This window comes from Centropristis striata, chromosome 14 (genome assembly GCF_030273125.1).
Source record: "Centropristis striata isolate RG_2023a ecotype Rhode Island chromosome 14, C.striata_1.0, whole genome shotgun sequence".
Lineage (NCBI taxonomy): Eukaryota > Metazoa > Chordata > Actinopteri > Perciformes > Serranidae > Centropristis > Centropristis striata.
Window position 1 is genome coordinate 9,359,478 of NC_081530.1, and position 15,973 is coordinate 9,375,450.

A 15,973-nucleotide genomic window follows, 5' to 3' on the forward strand; every position below is an offset into this window, starting at 1 on the left:
CACAGACACACACACACACACACAGACACACACACACACACAGACACACACACACAGACACAGACACACACACACACACACACAAGCCAACAAACCGAACTTTATCCTGACCTTTTGGGGGTGGAACTACACTATGGCTCATTTATTTAATCTTTGTACGTTGTTGTCTTTGATATTTTTAGACTTGTATAATGAACAATTAGTCTATGTCACTGTAGGAGTTCATTTTTGCATTTAGTAAATTTTCACTCGTGACCTTTATAGGAGAGGACTGTCCCAGATTGTCACCAAATCATTTTGGAAGTCAGCTCTGTCTCCACTGTGTTAAAGTTTTCATGTGTTAATGTGTTTTAGTCTTTTTGGTCATTTATTTTTCTTTTTTTGGTCATTTTGTGTCTTTTTTTTTATTCATTTTGTTTCCCTTTTTTTTGTCATTTTGTGTCTTTTTTGGTAATTTTGTGTCTTTTTTTTGGTAATTTTGTGTCTTTTTTGTCATTTTGTGTCTTTTTTGATCATTTTGTGGTCATTTTGTGTCTTTTTTGGTAAATTTGTGTCTTTTTGTGGTAATTTTTTTGTCATTTTGTGGTCAATTTGAGTCCTTTTTTGCATGTTAAATTGGGGGTCGCGACTCAAAAAGGTTGAGAACTACTGGTCTAAACAACTTCACACTCAACATTGATTGGGTCCTTGACAGGGCAGCTAGTCTCTGAATTTCTAGGTTTTTCCAAGAAGCGTGGGAATCCTGTCAACAACTCGCACTAGACATTGCACTTCCTTGGGTCCTTTAGCAATAGTTGATCGGGTTGCCTTGAACGGATCATAGGTTACAAAAGTTTCCATTAAAAAAAGTAACCAAAATGAAGCAAGAATTGTGATATTTCTGGCAACGTTACTTTATTGTACATGTCTCATTTAGAAAGTCCCCAAAAATAAACTCTAGATCCTGTTAAACATTAAATTCTGCTCTTCAGAGACACTGTGAAGCCTTGATTGATTCTGCTGAGACGAACAGTCACGTCATAAATATTCACAGAACATATATTTACACAGAGCAGAGAGGAGAGGACAGAAGCGGTTGTAAGTAGAGGTTGTAAAATGGTTCACTATGTATAGCATGTGAATATTTGTGATGGTTGCAAAAGCGTTACTTATTTAAATTCCATTTAATTCCATTTTTAAAAAAATTATCAATGAAATGTAACTTGTTTTTTTCATGATTTATGTCATACTTGTGTTGAGTTGTTCCACATTGGCATGGTGCCATGGTTGTTCTGATTCCATAGAGCTTTAGGCCGTATAATATATATTGTACATATATGTTATTTATTGCCGTGAAATACAAGGCACAGTAAGTAGAATGTAGCAAAAAGGCCTTGATACAGCCTGGGGTTCAAAGGGTTAAAAAATGATATTTCACTCTCCATATACTAGAAAAATGTATTTAATTAAAAAGTTAAGCCTCACCATTGTATTTTAGTGCGGGAGGATAAAATATATACAGTCACTACATTATACAACATTAAACAATAATTCAAAAGCCAAAGTTAGCGTCTCAGTACTTTCTTTGAATAAGGACAGCCCTCTGAAGAGATCTCACTGTAGTCTGAAGAGCCACGAGGCAAACCAACTGTTGCTCTCCCGATTGGCCTGTCTCGCCGCAGCTCATAAAAAGCTGCCTGGGAGCCCAGACAGCACTGTGTATTTTACATGAAGAGTAATTAGGAAGACGAATACAAAACTCAGTTATCCCTGGGGTTAGGGTCTTAATGGACCAGATCATTTGGCCATCAGTTAGAGACAGGAAGCCTGCGGTGCCACATCACAGTGTTAGCACTGACAGAGCAGCGACAGGTCATCAGGGACAACATGTACGCCGCTAACTCGTCTTCTCTGTCTCTTGTATATGAGTACATCCAGGAGCTAAAAGCTAAATTAAGGGGAATTCATGGAGTCGCTGCCAGGATGAGGTGCCCCCTGTCTATTGCAACTACAGACAAAAAAAAAATTAGCCATAAAGCCGCATGCTGACTTGCAACCAACACTGTATCTGCAAGGCGGGCTTGCAGGTTTGCTGACTCTCACAGGAAATCAAGCAGGCTTTACACAATTTATTCAAATATTAACAGTCGTCATATGAGGATTTTCATTTGATGATATCCAACAACCAGCTCCTACAGGAAATGCTAATCGTGAGGCAAATAATCAAAAGTAAAATAAAAGCCTTGCATGCAAATCATATCACTCAACAATTGAGGCAGTTTTGCAGAAAGAAGCGAAGTGAATTATACACTGTATTATCATGAGTGTAATGACAACCCTGCTTGAGAAAGAATGAAGCACATAATTACATTTGGGCTTATCGAACTGCTACCTCGGGCATGAAGGAGCCAGCAGGCCTCATCTCTGTCGGAGAGCGATAGGACGGGGAATGGAAGCAGATGCTGCGTCCATGGAGAGAGGTGGACGCAACTTCTCATATGTGACTCACAAACACACACACAAAGATTCCCGTGGGTTTCCGTACCGGAATCAGCTCCTCGGTGACACATCCCCCACCCCAAAACCCCATCCATCTTCTCCTTTCTCCTCACTCATGTTTCCTTCCGTCATCTATCACCGAGGCACGAGGGACACGCTTCATGTTGCAGCCTGAAAACAACGGGCATCCATATACAGATAAAGTGGGAAGTCAAGGCGGGAGGGGCCACAGCTGTGTTTTGCAGCTGTGGCTTCCAACTCCAATCAGTGAGGACCGTGTAGTGCGGCCAGGTAAATTAAGCTCTCAGAGATTAAACGGCTTGTAGGAATAAAAAAATGTTGGCAAACAGCCGGCGACTGTGGCAGTGCAGGGTGTGTTGCTTTTTCTGTGTGTGTGTCTGTGTGTGTGTGTTCCTGATGATGATGATTATGCTTTTTGATTAGTCTTAATTATCTCCCATTCCGCATCTCTCCTCTCCGCAGCCACCTCCAGGCAGACACTCTGAGCTAGAAAACTTTCCGAGACCCAAACAATCTATAAATAGACATACAGATTGTTAGATAGTGGCTTGCCACACCAAGATCACTATCCCGAGAGGAGGGATGGAATATTTAGTCCATTTGTCCCCCCCACCCATGGTGCCAGTGGGGACAGTTATCTTAAAAAAGGCCCAATCTTTCACTGAGGGAGCTGCGTGTCAAAATCTCAAACAGGAGGAGGTTTCAAACGGCAGAGGAGAGAAGCAGCTCTGTGATAAATTGGACTGTGATGACGCTGGTGAGGCTTTGAAATTTTTGGAAGGGCTTTCTTCATTTATTTAAAGTGTGGGTGAATGCCTGGCAGGTGGTAGAAAGTCATGCCCACTGTTGGATCCTTCAGCATGGTTGGTGGGGATCCGTCAAATGATGGGGAATCATGTAGCAACACTGAGACCTTGAGAAGAGATTTTTTTTCACTGTTGCAGTGATGTGTAGTTCATTCTCAAGGGACTGATACCACCCATCAAGATACACCAGTGTTTGGGTTCAAGATGTTTAGGCCTTATCACAGGGTTACTGAATTATTGCTTTTATCCCCACCTGGCTCGCTCTATCTTTCTGGAGTTGAAGCTGAGTGAACATCAATTGACTTGTTTACAGCTAACATGAGCTTTGGCATCAATAGCCAACCTAATAAAAAAACACAATGCTGTGAGGTCCAGCAAAGACAGGGTTGATCCCTATATTTTTTATCCAATGTATGATCTTTGGAGGAAAAAAAATACTTGTTGGGTGGTACATACTCAAATAGGGTGGCTGGAGTTCATTCCTCTGGATGAACATGGAAAGTAGAGGTCGACCGATATATCGGGCCGATATTTGCGGTTTTTACTTGTATCGGCATTGGCCGATACGTGCATGCGTTCGCCGATCAATTAGCCCATTTCACTGAGCCAACAGCAGGCAAGGCTCGGTGCAACATCTGCCATTCTCTGGTGAGCTGCTGCTGATACCGGAAAAAAGAAAAACACATCAAATATGTGGACTCATCTGAGGCGCCACCACCTCGAGGCCTAGAACAACATACACATTGTTTGCTATCCAACTGTTAATATGTTTTGTTTGTTTCGTTAATAAATGTTTCTTTTTTGTTGAAAATTGAGACTTGTGTAACATTTGTTATCATTGTGTCATTTTTATCAAGTAAATGGAGAGAGAAAAGGCAATATCGGCTTCAAGAATTGCCAAAAAAAAAATCGGCAGCACATATCGGTTAAGATAGATGTCGAAATAATCAGTATTGGCATCAGCCTTAAAAAACCCATATCGGTCGACCACTAATGGAAAGTAGCTAACTGTGCTTTCCAGCTCAGTAACTATTTAAAAGGAAATATGGGACCTGTATGTACCTTAGGGGCGGTCATTCTTGGGATTCCTGTTTCTTGGGAACATGTTTTGTTGCAAGGTGAATGACCCGTTCAATAAAGCTGCTCCCATTTTTATCTTTGCATATATCGATAATATTGTTTTCGTAAACATGTTGCAGGGTGATGCTTTGCTCACATAAATGCAGAAATACATTTTGAATACTCTTCTTCGCTTCACTGAATGTATGTTAAATGTATGCAAATGTATGTTCTCACATCTATTTTGTGACTGACATTGGACATTGATGACATGCGACTTGGTGTGACTTCAAATGGTGCTTTGAAGCACCCAAAGGGGTTCCAGGCAACCTGGTCTCTTCAATCTGCATGCAAATAACACAACTTTATACTTTTTACATGCAATGCATATGCCAAAATTGAAATGTTGCATGCACAGGCATATGATATGCACAGGAACATTTCCGAAAATAGCAACCCTACTGGTTGCAGGAGATCGACATGTTATTACACATAAAAGCAATGATTGCCGTTGTAAGAAAAGGTTTACTTTTGTTTTCACAGAGAACAGGCACCCTGTTCTATCAGCAAACTGATTCTTGGAGGCTACCACTGGTTCTGCCAGTGTGACAAACTGATGTCCCCTAAAAAAGCTGCAAGAATCCTTTAATTGTTAGTGCAGAGTAAAATATTCTTATCACTGCTCTTTCCCAGAGAGACTGTAATAGTCCACAAGGCCCGCATTTTTGTTACTTTCATTTGTAAGCAAACCACATTTGCACACGGCACCTGTTGCCCTCAAATATCATGTCAGAGTTAGTAGCTTTTTATCCAAATCAGCAGCTGCTGTAGCAGGATATACTAACTGCTGGTGTCTGAGTCAAAACTCAAATAACCAACACAGGATTCAAGTCCAAAACAATGCAGTACAACTGATAAATGATAAATGAATGACAGCTGATATTTGCTTTCTTGTTATCAGCAAATAAGATAATAAACTGGTAAGTTCCATTTGTGTTTCTGCCCCCAAATGCTCTCCCAAAAAACAGTTATTGCCAGTTTCAGTGACTATCTTGTTTATTTAGAACAGTAAAAACTGTAATTAAATAAAATGACCTGTGTGTGTGTGTGTGTGTGTGTGTGTGTGTGTGTGTGTGTGTGTGTGTGCGAGTATCTGTAACTGTAATCACATCAAAGCATCAAAGGCTTTGCGATCGACCAATCAGAGCAGAGCAATCAACAGAATTAACAGCTGTGGAATCTTCTAGCACAGTGACAGCAGCCAGAGGTGGAAAGACTGGAATTTCTGGCCTCAAACGGAAAGCATTTTTGGCAAAACCATAATACCTATCATTGATCCGAGCGTCCTGAGTTCTTCCTGAACAGCTACATATGTTTTTTGTGAAGAAAAATGAAGAAATAGCTTTGTAAGAGCGATCTGAAAAACTGTAAAATATGCTTTCTTCGAAAAATTCGTATTCTGTAGAGAAAAGTAATAGCACACCGATCCCAATCAAACCGCACGTTTTGATATATAATTTGTCCTGCAACTCTTCAAGTTGTAAGACTAGTAGCGGGACGAAATTGTGTCCGGAAGAGGAAGAAGAAAAATCCACAGTATAACAGTAGTGCTATACAGAAAATATATTCGGTGTTGTCACATAGTGCCCTAAGGTAACAAAACACACCTTGGGGCCTGTGAGATCAAAAGACTCAAAATACTTTGAAATGTTTCCAAATCATTGCACAGAACTTCATGTCTCATTAACATAGCATTATTAATGTACAAGAATTAATTTGGGGGATCCCCAAGTGTATCACTATGCAGATGACTCTCCCATCTATCCTTCTATGTCTCTTGAACACACAAACACACACAAAGCTTTTCTTTAGTATCTCTCTAGTTCAGTTCTAATCACCACAATAGGCAGTTCACCTTGACATACAAAGAGTTCGGCCAGCAAAGGTTGCAGGAAGACACACTATCATTGAATGGCAATGTGTAATATGAACGTGCTGACATCTGATATCAGTTTTATCACTTGTGCTGCTTGACTCCATCATTGCTGATAGGGTCACTGATGAGGGAAGATGAAGAAAATTGGATACACCATCAACCACTGACATTACTTAGTCCATGACTGAATCGTGGGTATGATGCAGAAACCTGCATCAGACCCTGGATTATGCTATGATCATATAGGAATAATCAAATGACTCTCATTTCGTAGAAACAGCAGACTTTCACCAAGGAGAACAGGGTTTGTGTCCCATGTGAAAACAAAAGTTAATTACTTTTTACTTAACTTCAGTGGCTCACGGTTTGTGAATCATGTTTCTTACATAACCTTCCATGGTTCACGTCATCCTCTCAACTACTTCACTTCCGGCATTTACGTACATTTATTTACTGTTTAAACTGTCTTTTATAACACCTTATCTGGATGTTTTTTGCCCTAAACCTAGGTCAGTAATTTTGTAGCCTAAATTCACAGAAACTGCAGCCTTTTTTTTACAACCCTAAACCGTACGTGCATGTATAATGACGTGTGTGCTATTTTTAGAATGCTAGCCATGAAACCCTCATTTTCATAAATGTTCATATTTGTTGTTATGGGTGGTATTGACAAACGGTCCATTGTGTCGTTTAAGTTGGAGATCTTGTTGGAAATTAACCCCAGCAATTTTGTTCCTCCGTAGGTACTGTATCAGCAGCTAATCAATAATGATCAGCCCATTCGAAATGATATAAAGCTGAAGATAAAGTAGGCGGCGAACAAGCCAAAATAAGGAGCAAAGAAGGAGCCGTTAAATCCTGAGCCAAGAAAAAAGAAAATCATTTGCTTGTTCAGCTGGAGTTTCACACTTGGGCAGACAGCTGTGGCAGTTATAAATATCTGTATCACGAGCTGGGATCTGTATCTGTGAAGAGAGCTGAGCTGCCATCGGCCGGGCTGGGCTTCTAAAAATAGCAGGCTGGCTGGCTGGCAGGCAGGCAGCCGACTCTGCCTCTGTCTCCACTGGATTTGATTAGCCCTGAAGAAGCTCTGCCCACCCCAACAACCCCCCAACTACACCCCCACCCCACCCCCGACACTGTGTGTGTGTGTGAGTGTGTGTGAGTGTGTGTGTGTGTGTGTGTGTGTGTGTGTGTGTGTGTGTGGCTGTCTGCAGGCCAGGTTCTTTCTCACTGCACACAGCCACAGACGCACTCTTCACTGTGAAGAAAATGCTTACATCGGCTGTTCTGAAGTGTGATCTAATCTTCTCGCCAGATATCTCGACATATATACAGTGACTTGTGTTTACCGGCAATCTAAAAACAAATAAAACCTTGTTCAAATATAACACAGTAACTTTGTATTGTGGTATCCGACATAAAAGATATCAAAAAGAACCACAGCTGGCTTCGATTTCCCCATGTGGACAGAATATCAAAGCAAGATCTAACCTTGAGATTTAAAAGAGGGGAGCAGCTAAAATCACCAGTAGGGCTGGGCAATGTATCCACATTATATCCATATCCCGATATGAGATTAGATTGTCTAATGGAAGTGTTGTCTTTTCCTGGTTTTAAAGGCTGTATCACAGCAAAGTTATGTATTTTTTTTTTCAACCAGACTCACCAGACTGTTCCAGCTGTTTTATTATTTGCTTTTACCAACTTAGTCTTTACATCCACATTACCGATGACTATTAATGAAAAATCCTATTGTCCAAATGTTTCATGAAAGCGCCAATAGTCAAGTATACAATATTGTCGCAATATTGATATCCAGGCATTTGGTAAAAAAAAAAAATCTGAATATTTGATTTTCTCCATATTGCCCAGCCCTATTTAGCAGCAGATTGATTATCTAAAGCTGCACTTGTTATACTAACAATGGACCAAATGAGCAGCCCTGTTTCTTGATGGTTTTCTTTGAGTTTCGACGGTCCGCAATAAATCTTTGAGGACTTTGAGGCAGGTTTATTGTGTTTCTAACTGGCAGTTACCTCCAGGTCTGAGCAGTGAAGTAAACCAGGAAGTGACTTAAGCTGCATTCTACCAAACATTCCAACAGGGGGTGCTGACGGCGGCTGCAAAAGCACTTGGGTCCATTCATTTCAATACAAAATGAGACAACTTCTCACATTTTTATTACCTCAGAATTTTTTTAGGACAACACTAAGGTCTCAATGGTTACTAAAAATATTCAAGACAGTTTGATGTTAATAGTGTAAATAAAATAATGTCCCTGTGACTATGTCCATTATTTATACAGTCTATGGTTTCTCACTACAATGTTACGCAATCTTGATCAGTGTCATCACTGCAATTAGTAAATCATATCATTCTTGCTCGAGGTAAAATGCTGCCCCCTATTTTTTTTTGGAGCATGGAGCATGTGGCTAGGATTTACACATTTCCCCTTTAAATCACTGACATTATAGTAAATAGATTTTTTTTCACTGTGTGATGACATGGCAAATACATGTGGAGCTGCAACTTATGATTATTTCCTTGTGGAGTTTTTATTTTTTTATTAAGTTATTATGGTTTACTCTTTTATATATCATTAAATGGTAAAACATGCTCGTCACAATTGACCAGAGTCCAAGGGGTCATCCTAACATTAATTGTTTTGTCCAACCCACGCTCTAAAGTCCAAGGATTTTCGCAATACAATTTACAAAAAAAGCAAAACATTTTTTTAACTATTCACAATTTTCCAGGGGTCCACTCAGACCAACTGAAAGACCTCTGAATGTGTCTGAAACCCTCTTTGAGAGCCACCGTCAAGGATATTACTGCAGTGTCCACTCAGTAATATCTCACCAATGACCACCTGAAATGGGACTATTTCATTTCATATTTGGCTGGGTTAAGAGGTGAACATATATAGAAAATTGTGCGCTCTGAAAGCGCTGATGCTGGCAGGAGGAAGCTCAGTAACAGCCTCCTCTCTCTCACGCTGTTAGCTCTCCAGCCTCACAGGAACACATACTTCTACATTCTAACAGTAATCTCTAGATTGCAATAACATGGCATTACAAAGATGGGAGAAATTGCACTGGATGCAGCTCAATGTTTGGCGTTTTGAAGATAATCGTTGAGTGTGTCTGAGGGGCCTGCCAATTCCAGTATCATAACTTCACTCGAAGCGCCCTCTATGACATATGTCCAGTGAAGATAGGTTTACAGGAAGGCTAAGAGAGTGAGCAGTAGTCCACACTGGCCAGCATGACAGTGACTCTTGGGCAATCACACAGGTGGGATTACTGTATCCCTTCTTTTCTCTTACTCCTAGCCTGTCACTCAGGCTTCCACTAAATCCCCAGTGCATCCTGCTGCTGTTTCAGTCACGTGCATAGATACTTCCATGGGAAAGATCACGGCAGAACTTGCACAGCACTCTTTGCAGACACAATCAAACCTCAGCAGCGCTTGAAGACGAGTTGTGCTCCCACAGAGGACAGGCAGGTGGAATGAGACATAAAGCGGTGGTGATGAGGTGAGAGGAGCGATTGACAGTGTCAAAGAAACCAAGTTGTGGAAGTGCCCTCACTCTCCTCGGGGATGAGTCATTGAAAAAATGTGTAAATAATCGGCAAAACCAACACGTCTGAGCGGCCAGACCTCCTTCACCTGCGATGGATCCATCCCACCCTGACAGCATACACATTTTTCAAGCCCACAGACGCTCACAATTTGGTGGGAGGACTGAAAAACGGGTGCTAAGATTGAGCGATGAAAGGTCAGTGAGATAAACATGTTGACTCCTCCTGTGCTGATTACAGATCAGTCATGATTGATTGCACTTACTCATGGTCTGCAAGCTCAAGTGTACATGCCAAGGAACGCCGAAATAGTTCAAAGATACTCACAGGTCACACATGCAGGGATTCAAAAGTAATATAAGGGAGAAGTATGTTGAAACTTATGCCTGAGTAATGAAAATGGCAAAATTTGGTTTTACATGGTCCCACTTGATTGGCCCATTTGGAAATGCAGGAAAAACCCTGATTCACTGCCGGCCAGTTTGGCTCGAAGGTTTTCAATTTCCTTTGCATCTGTCGATCCGTCCTCCTGGCCAAAAGCAGATATTAGTAGCTAATATGCATTCTCTCTCATTCCATCACTCTGACCAATCAAGATCAGCACAACACCAATAGTAGACTAAAAGCACTCTAACATATGCAGAGACACACCTGAAAAAAGTAGCGAGAAGAATAGAGCTAGAAAAGTTCACAGCGATGTCTTCAAGCAATATATCAGCACTTCCTGCTACAAATTGAATCAGGAAGATCGGCTTGTTAGAAGACTGTCTGAGGATGGAGACGCTTTTGCCATAAATGTGGGTCGACCAATACAGGCAGGTAAGATAACAGAGGAAAATGGGAAAAAAAGCATTGCTGGCACTGACTAATCAGCCTTCCAGGAACAACCAGCCAAGAGACACGAGCGCTGATATTGGACGATTGTGTAAAAACACAGATTGCATTCAGTGACAACAATTTTAACATCCAATCTGTGCGAGACAGCTGCTGTGGTTGAGGTTAGGTAATGGTTACGGTTAATAAAAAAGATGAGTATTAATTGCAAGCCAGTGTTGGGAGGCGAATTTCGGTCTCTTGCATTATTGTCTCAAATGCTGCACACAAAATTTTCATGTTGACTTTTACACACTAGTTAGTTAGTTAAACACCAGTTTCCCCTGTTTCCCGTTTATTTGATCCCCACCAGGACCCTCTGGTGTCACAAAGAGCTCACTAAGAAATAAGTGATTATGAAAATTGATAGTTGAGACTGCACCTTGACCTTACATAAATAATGATGGACAGGTAAAAACAGTTAAATGGGAGGGTTCTTTTACTGTAAGGTTGTAGGAGGTCAGCTTGTGCTGATTGGCAGTGGGATCAAATATAAATGAGTGAAGGGATAATTGGAGATCATGGTGTTTTTTCCTATGAAGTTATTAAGGTGATTTAAAAAACAACAGACCACAGCACTGCTTGGAAGTCAAGACCATAGACTGTGTAAATAATGGACATAGTGACAGTGACGTCACCCGATGGTTTGTGGACTGTCTGTTGGAAGTGGAGGAGCGAGAGGGATCTGATCACTGACTACAGCATCTCTACACCTCAACCTGACTGAGAGAAGCTGCTGCTATTTCATGTTAGCATTAACTGGAGCATTAACTAGGATGTTAGTTTTGGCTAGCAAAAAAACAAAACAAAACGTACGTTACTGACCTCAGAAAACTGAGCAGCGACTCCTTGGAGTGTCTGTTAGTCCAACCAAATGCTGAACAAGACATTTTTACTGAACAAAACATTCAAATAAACTGTCATTAAGTGAAAATACAGTGAAAGGGTCAAAGTTATGATACCGAATCGGTAAACATCCTTTTTTATATCTATATAACGTTATATATAGCTTTATTGACATGTTGCCATGGATACGCATTGTTCTGCTTCTCTCCTGATGACGGCTCGCCTTTATAATGACCTGTCAATCAAAGGTAGCCACGCCCCAAATCATATGATTCTTTATCTTTTATTTTCCTCTAAATGGGGGCATTATTTGAACTATTAACATCAAATTGTCTTGAAAAAGATTTTTTACTAGCGATTGAGACCATAGTGTTGTCCCAAAAAAAATGTCTGAGGTAATAAACCAAGTGAAAAGTTTTCTCAATTTGTATTAAAATGAATGGACCGAAAAGCTTTTGCAGCCAGCGCCCCCTGTTGGTATTTTTGGTAAAATGCAGTTTAAGTCACTTCCTGGTTTGCCTCCCTGCTCTGACCAGGAGGTTGCCGCCTGATCAAGACCCTCCTTTTCAGGTGGTCCTATTCTGTTGGTTAGTCCGCACCAAAGTTTGATTGCAAGCTTTCAAAACTGCCTAAATTAAACCGACCTAAATGGGCCAATGCACCAGCCTTTCTTTGAACCAAACAGATTGGGTGTGGAAGAAGCCAAATTTTCTCCTTGCTACATACACAGGGCACACTGCTTCCTGCATTGGGAAAGAATGGAAATCCTGAAATGAGGAGCTGACCAATATCGATGTTATTCATTGGGATACTAGGCTGCCATAAAACATCTAATATTCACTTTCATTTTAACCACTTACATTTTGAACGATAAAAAAGGTCTCCGGGAAGAATCTTCCTCATATCCTCATATTTATTTGACATTGGTTTTCTTCTATGACATCTAACTTCTGCATTGGTACAGTATTGCACGTGTCCACTACTTTTACGTCAGCATGCGTCAAGTGGTTGCTGGGTGCTGTGGATTTGAGACAAACTGCTGAAAACAATACAGCGCATAACAAGGATGAGTCATGCAGCTGGAAATCCAGAATACACCTACTACAGTATACAAGCAGATCAGTGCACAGGCTTTTTTGTTGAGCACACAGTGAAATGAATCACCCTGATGTCTACTGTATGTCCAACAGCACATCTACAAAAGGAAAGGACAAGGAGCTCAAATCCTCACAACCTTTTTTTCCAGCAGATTAGAGTAATTGGCTTTACTTTAACCATGGTTCCAACACCATATATTCTGCTGTGAAAGTCAGAACTGCCAGTCAAACCTCGCCTCTAATAAGCCTAACCACTGATTAAAATGTCAAGCTTGCCTTTAACATTAGCTGGTTCTTTTTTTCTTCTTCCTTAGAGCAAAGGTATTGGATATCTTACGTTATGTGATAAACCAAAAGGGGAAAGAATTGTGCCTTTTTCATCGCACATATAATTAGTAGAAGTTGCTCTGTAGAGTGGTTAGAATCTCTAATAATATCCATCAAAGGTCACAAATCATCACTGACTATAACTTATTTGACCATGAAAAACTAACATCCTATTTTTATTTTGTATTTTATTTTTTTATATCTTGTATTTTTTCCAACATTAGTCATCATCCTGTCAAACTTTTGTAAAAGGAAGAAAACTTTGTTTGGAAGCACATCTGAACATAAGACATCAATGTTGGGTTTTCTCCTGATGATTCACAGAGGAGGAAAAGTTGTTTTTTTTAAGGTAAGACAATGCAGCGTCCTCACTTCCAGGTGGTGTGGCTGTTGTGCTACAGACGACCCTCAGCAGGTAGACTCAACCCGTCCATTTCTACCCCTCCGACATCCACAAGTCCTCAACAAAACCTCCTCCCCTGCTGATCAGCTCGACCCGCTGCATTCTCATTCTGCCTGTCTTCATCTTGCCTTTTTTTCCTTCCCTTTCACACTATCTATTTTTCCCCTTTGCACTTCTTGCAGTTTCACACAAAAATCCTGAAAACTGTTTTTTCTCTCGATTCTGCGCTTACGTTGGAGCTCTGAGTCCTGATTCAAAGAGCAGAGTGCATCTGCAGCCAAGTGAGACACCAGTCAAATAAACTCAGTGTTCTTTCTATGGCAAAAGCAGTAGTTTGATAGTAAATAATAGTTTAGTTTTACCTCAACTCCTGCAATGCACACAGTGTACACAGTGTGCTTGGTATTAAGAAAAAGAGGGTTACATTTCCCAACCTGGGCTATTCATTATCCGCAGAGAAGTTGTAGTAAAACTGCACCATGTTGAAAATGCAGTTTCCCTAAACTTTGCTACAAGCCAGGAAACAAAAGAGCTCCTTGCATTTTGATCAATGACCGAGCAAAACAATAGGGCTAGTTTTTATGCACTTTCCACAGGCTATTGTTCATTCACCTTAACGTGGCTGTACTCTGCCTTTCCGGAGTCACTGCAGACGGTCTTGGTCTCGGACCTGGGTTTGAGGACTTGGCGCAGCGGGCTGGAGATCGGCAGGCCTGTCACACTGATCCCATCTGAAAAGACATCATGGCATCACGCAGTCAGCAAAAAGAGCATAGAGACAAAGCATGAGGTAGCAGAGCATCAAACACTCTCACATTGTTAGTCCTCGACAGCTAAACAGAAGCTATTTTATGATGAATTGTTTCAATTACTTTTATAATGTACTCTCTTTCCCTCATCTATCTCTTATTAGTTAGTGATTTCCTACATTTCCCAGAAGGGCCATGTTCCTCACAATTGCTTTACGATCCCCAGGAAACAATCCTGTATTCAATGCTTTTGATCAAAGGCAGGAGTGTATTGTATATGTTGTATATAACTCTCAATAATTACGTTGGTACAGTACGCTGAATTGATCTTTAGTGGTGTTTGTTAAGCCTTTCTTAAACTCAAAACACAAGAACAAATGTGTAAGTAATGGATTAAACAGTGTTTATCTGCTCATAAGCATGCTGCAAACGTTAGCATGTCAGGCTAAATACCTAGAGTAGTAACCTAGAGTCATTTCTCAAGGCAAGGGTCATTAGAGTGGCTTATATTTAGCTGGCATTAAGTTTGCCAAAAGTATCCATTATTATTTTTCCTTGAAAAGGTGAAGCATACCAAGAAAACGCTTAAAAAAATGAGAGGAAATTAATTAATCTAACCACTGTAGATGAGTGGGCCCGCTTTAGTTTACAACCCCAATTCCAACACAGTAAGGACATACTCTGCAACATAAATAAAACAGAATGTGATAATATATTTTCATTTCAAAACTGTACAGAGACAATATATTCAATGTTCAAACTGATGAACTTGAACTCTGAACTCTCTCTGAATTTGATGCATTCTGCTTTTATTTATTTTTTACACAGCTTTTCTTCATGAAATCAGGGTTGTACATCTGTGTAAAATATGGCTTTATAAATTATAAAAGCACACATCTATAAAATAGTAGAGTTCTACAAAGAGTCTAATTTAGTGTAGGATTACAAAAGAGAAGGTGTGTGTGTGTGTGTGTGTGTGCTTTACTTGTTATTAAGAATACCTTTTCATTACAAACGCTGTCTGTTTAATGTTGTACACTATGACCTCTTCTGTGTCAAGAATTCACAATTCCTTCAACCATTACTAAATATTAATATGGTAATTTGATTAAATGTTATGTTCATAATTAATAATACGTGTTCCAAATTGATAGTTTCGTAACTTTATGAGACCGATTTAGGTGAATTGGCTATATTTTTCTCTGTTTTACAGAGTGGTGCCCCCAACGAGCTATAACTTAGAGCAAATCAAGTCATATAACGTCTTATAATTAATAATTATTCATGATAAGTATTAATAATTCTTATAGCCATCTAACCACACTTTTGAACTGTGAGATTCACACAAGTGTTGCTCAGGTTCATCCCTACATATTTGATATCCTTATGGGAGGGATAGCATTTATGATAACGCCCTTTTATTAACATATTTGACGCCCTGTGCAAGGTGTCATTCATTCATAAAAGAGGCCTCCTTAATGCCCAACGTGTGTAATGCAAGGCAACAGCATAGCAAGAGTAACTGAGGGGGCGGAGCTTAGTAAACAGTTGGTTGGGTTCATAGTGCTACAATAAGAATCCAAAGAATTAATACATCACTTTATGTTTGTGACCTTGACAGTGTGTGCAGTGTGGACACAGTAGCAGCTGCACTATCAGCAGCTGCATAAGGCACAACCACAGGGGCTGCTGCCTTCAACCCACTCAGACAATACTCAAAAATGACGCCCAGAGCCCACACTCTGACGTCAAAGGAATCATATCGCTCTCTGACGTCAGTGGTATGCAAAGCCC

The 15,973-nt window shown here is 40.3% G+C and overlaps 1 protein-coding gene across 2 annotated transcripts in view; it reads right to left on the reverse strand.

Moving 5' to 3' along the window:
• The window catches only part of trappc9 (trafficking protein particle complex subunit 9), a 302,989-nt gene that overhangs the window by 174,298 nt on the left and 112,718 nt on the right, over positions 1-15,973 (reverse strand). For both annotated transcript variants that reach the window (XM_059349529.1, XM_059349531.1), the window contains exon 17: positions 14,043-14,161. In XM_059349529.1, coding sequence (XP_059205512.1) covers positions 14,043-14,161 — 119 coding nt within the window. The remainder of the gene's footprint in view (positions 1-14,042; positions 14,162-15,973) is intronic.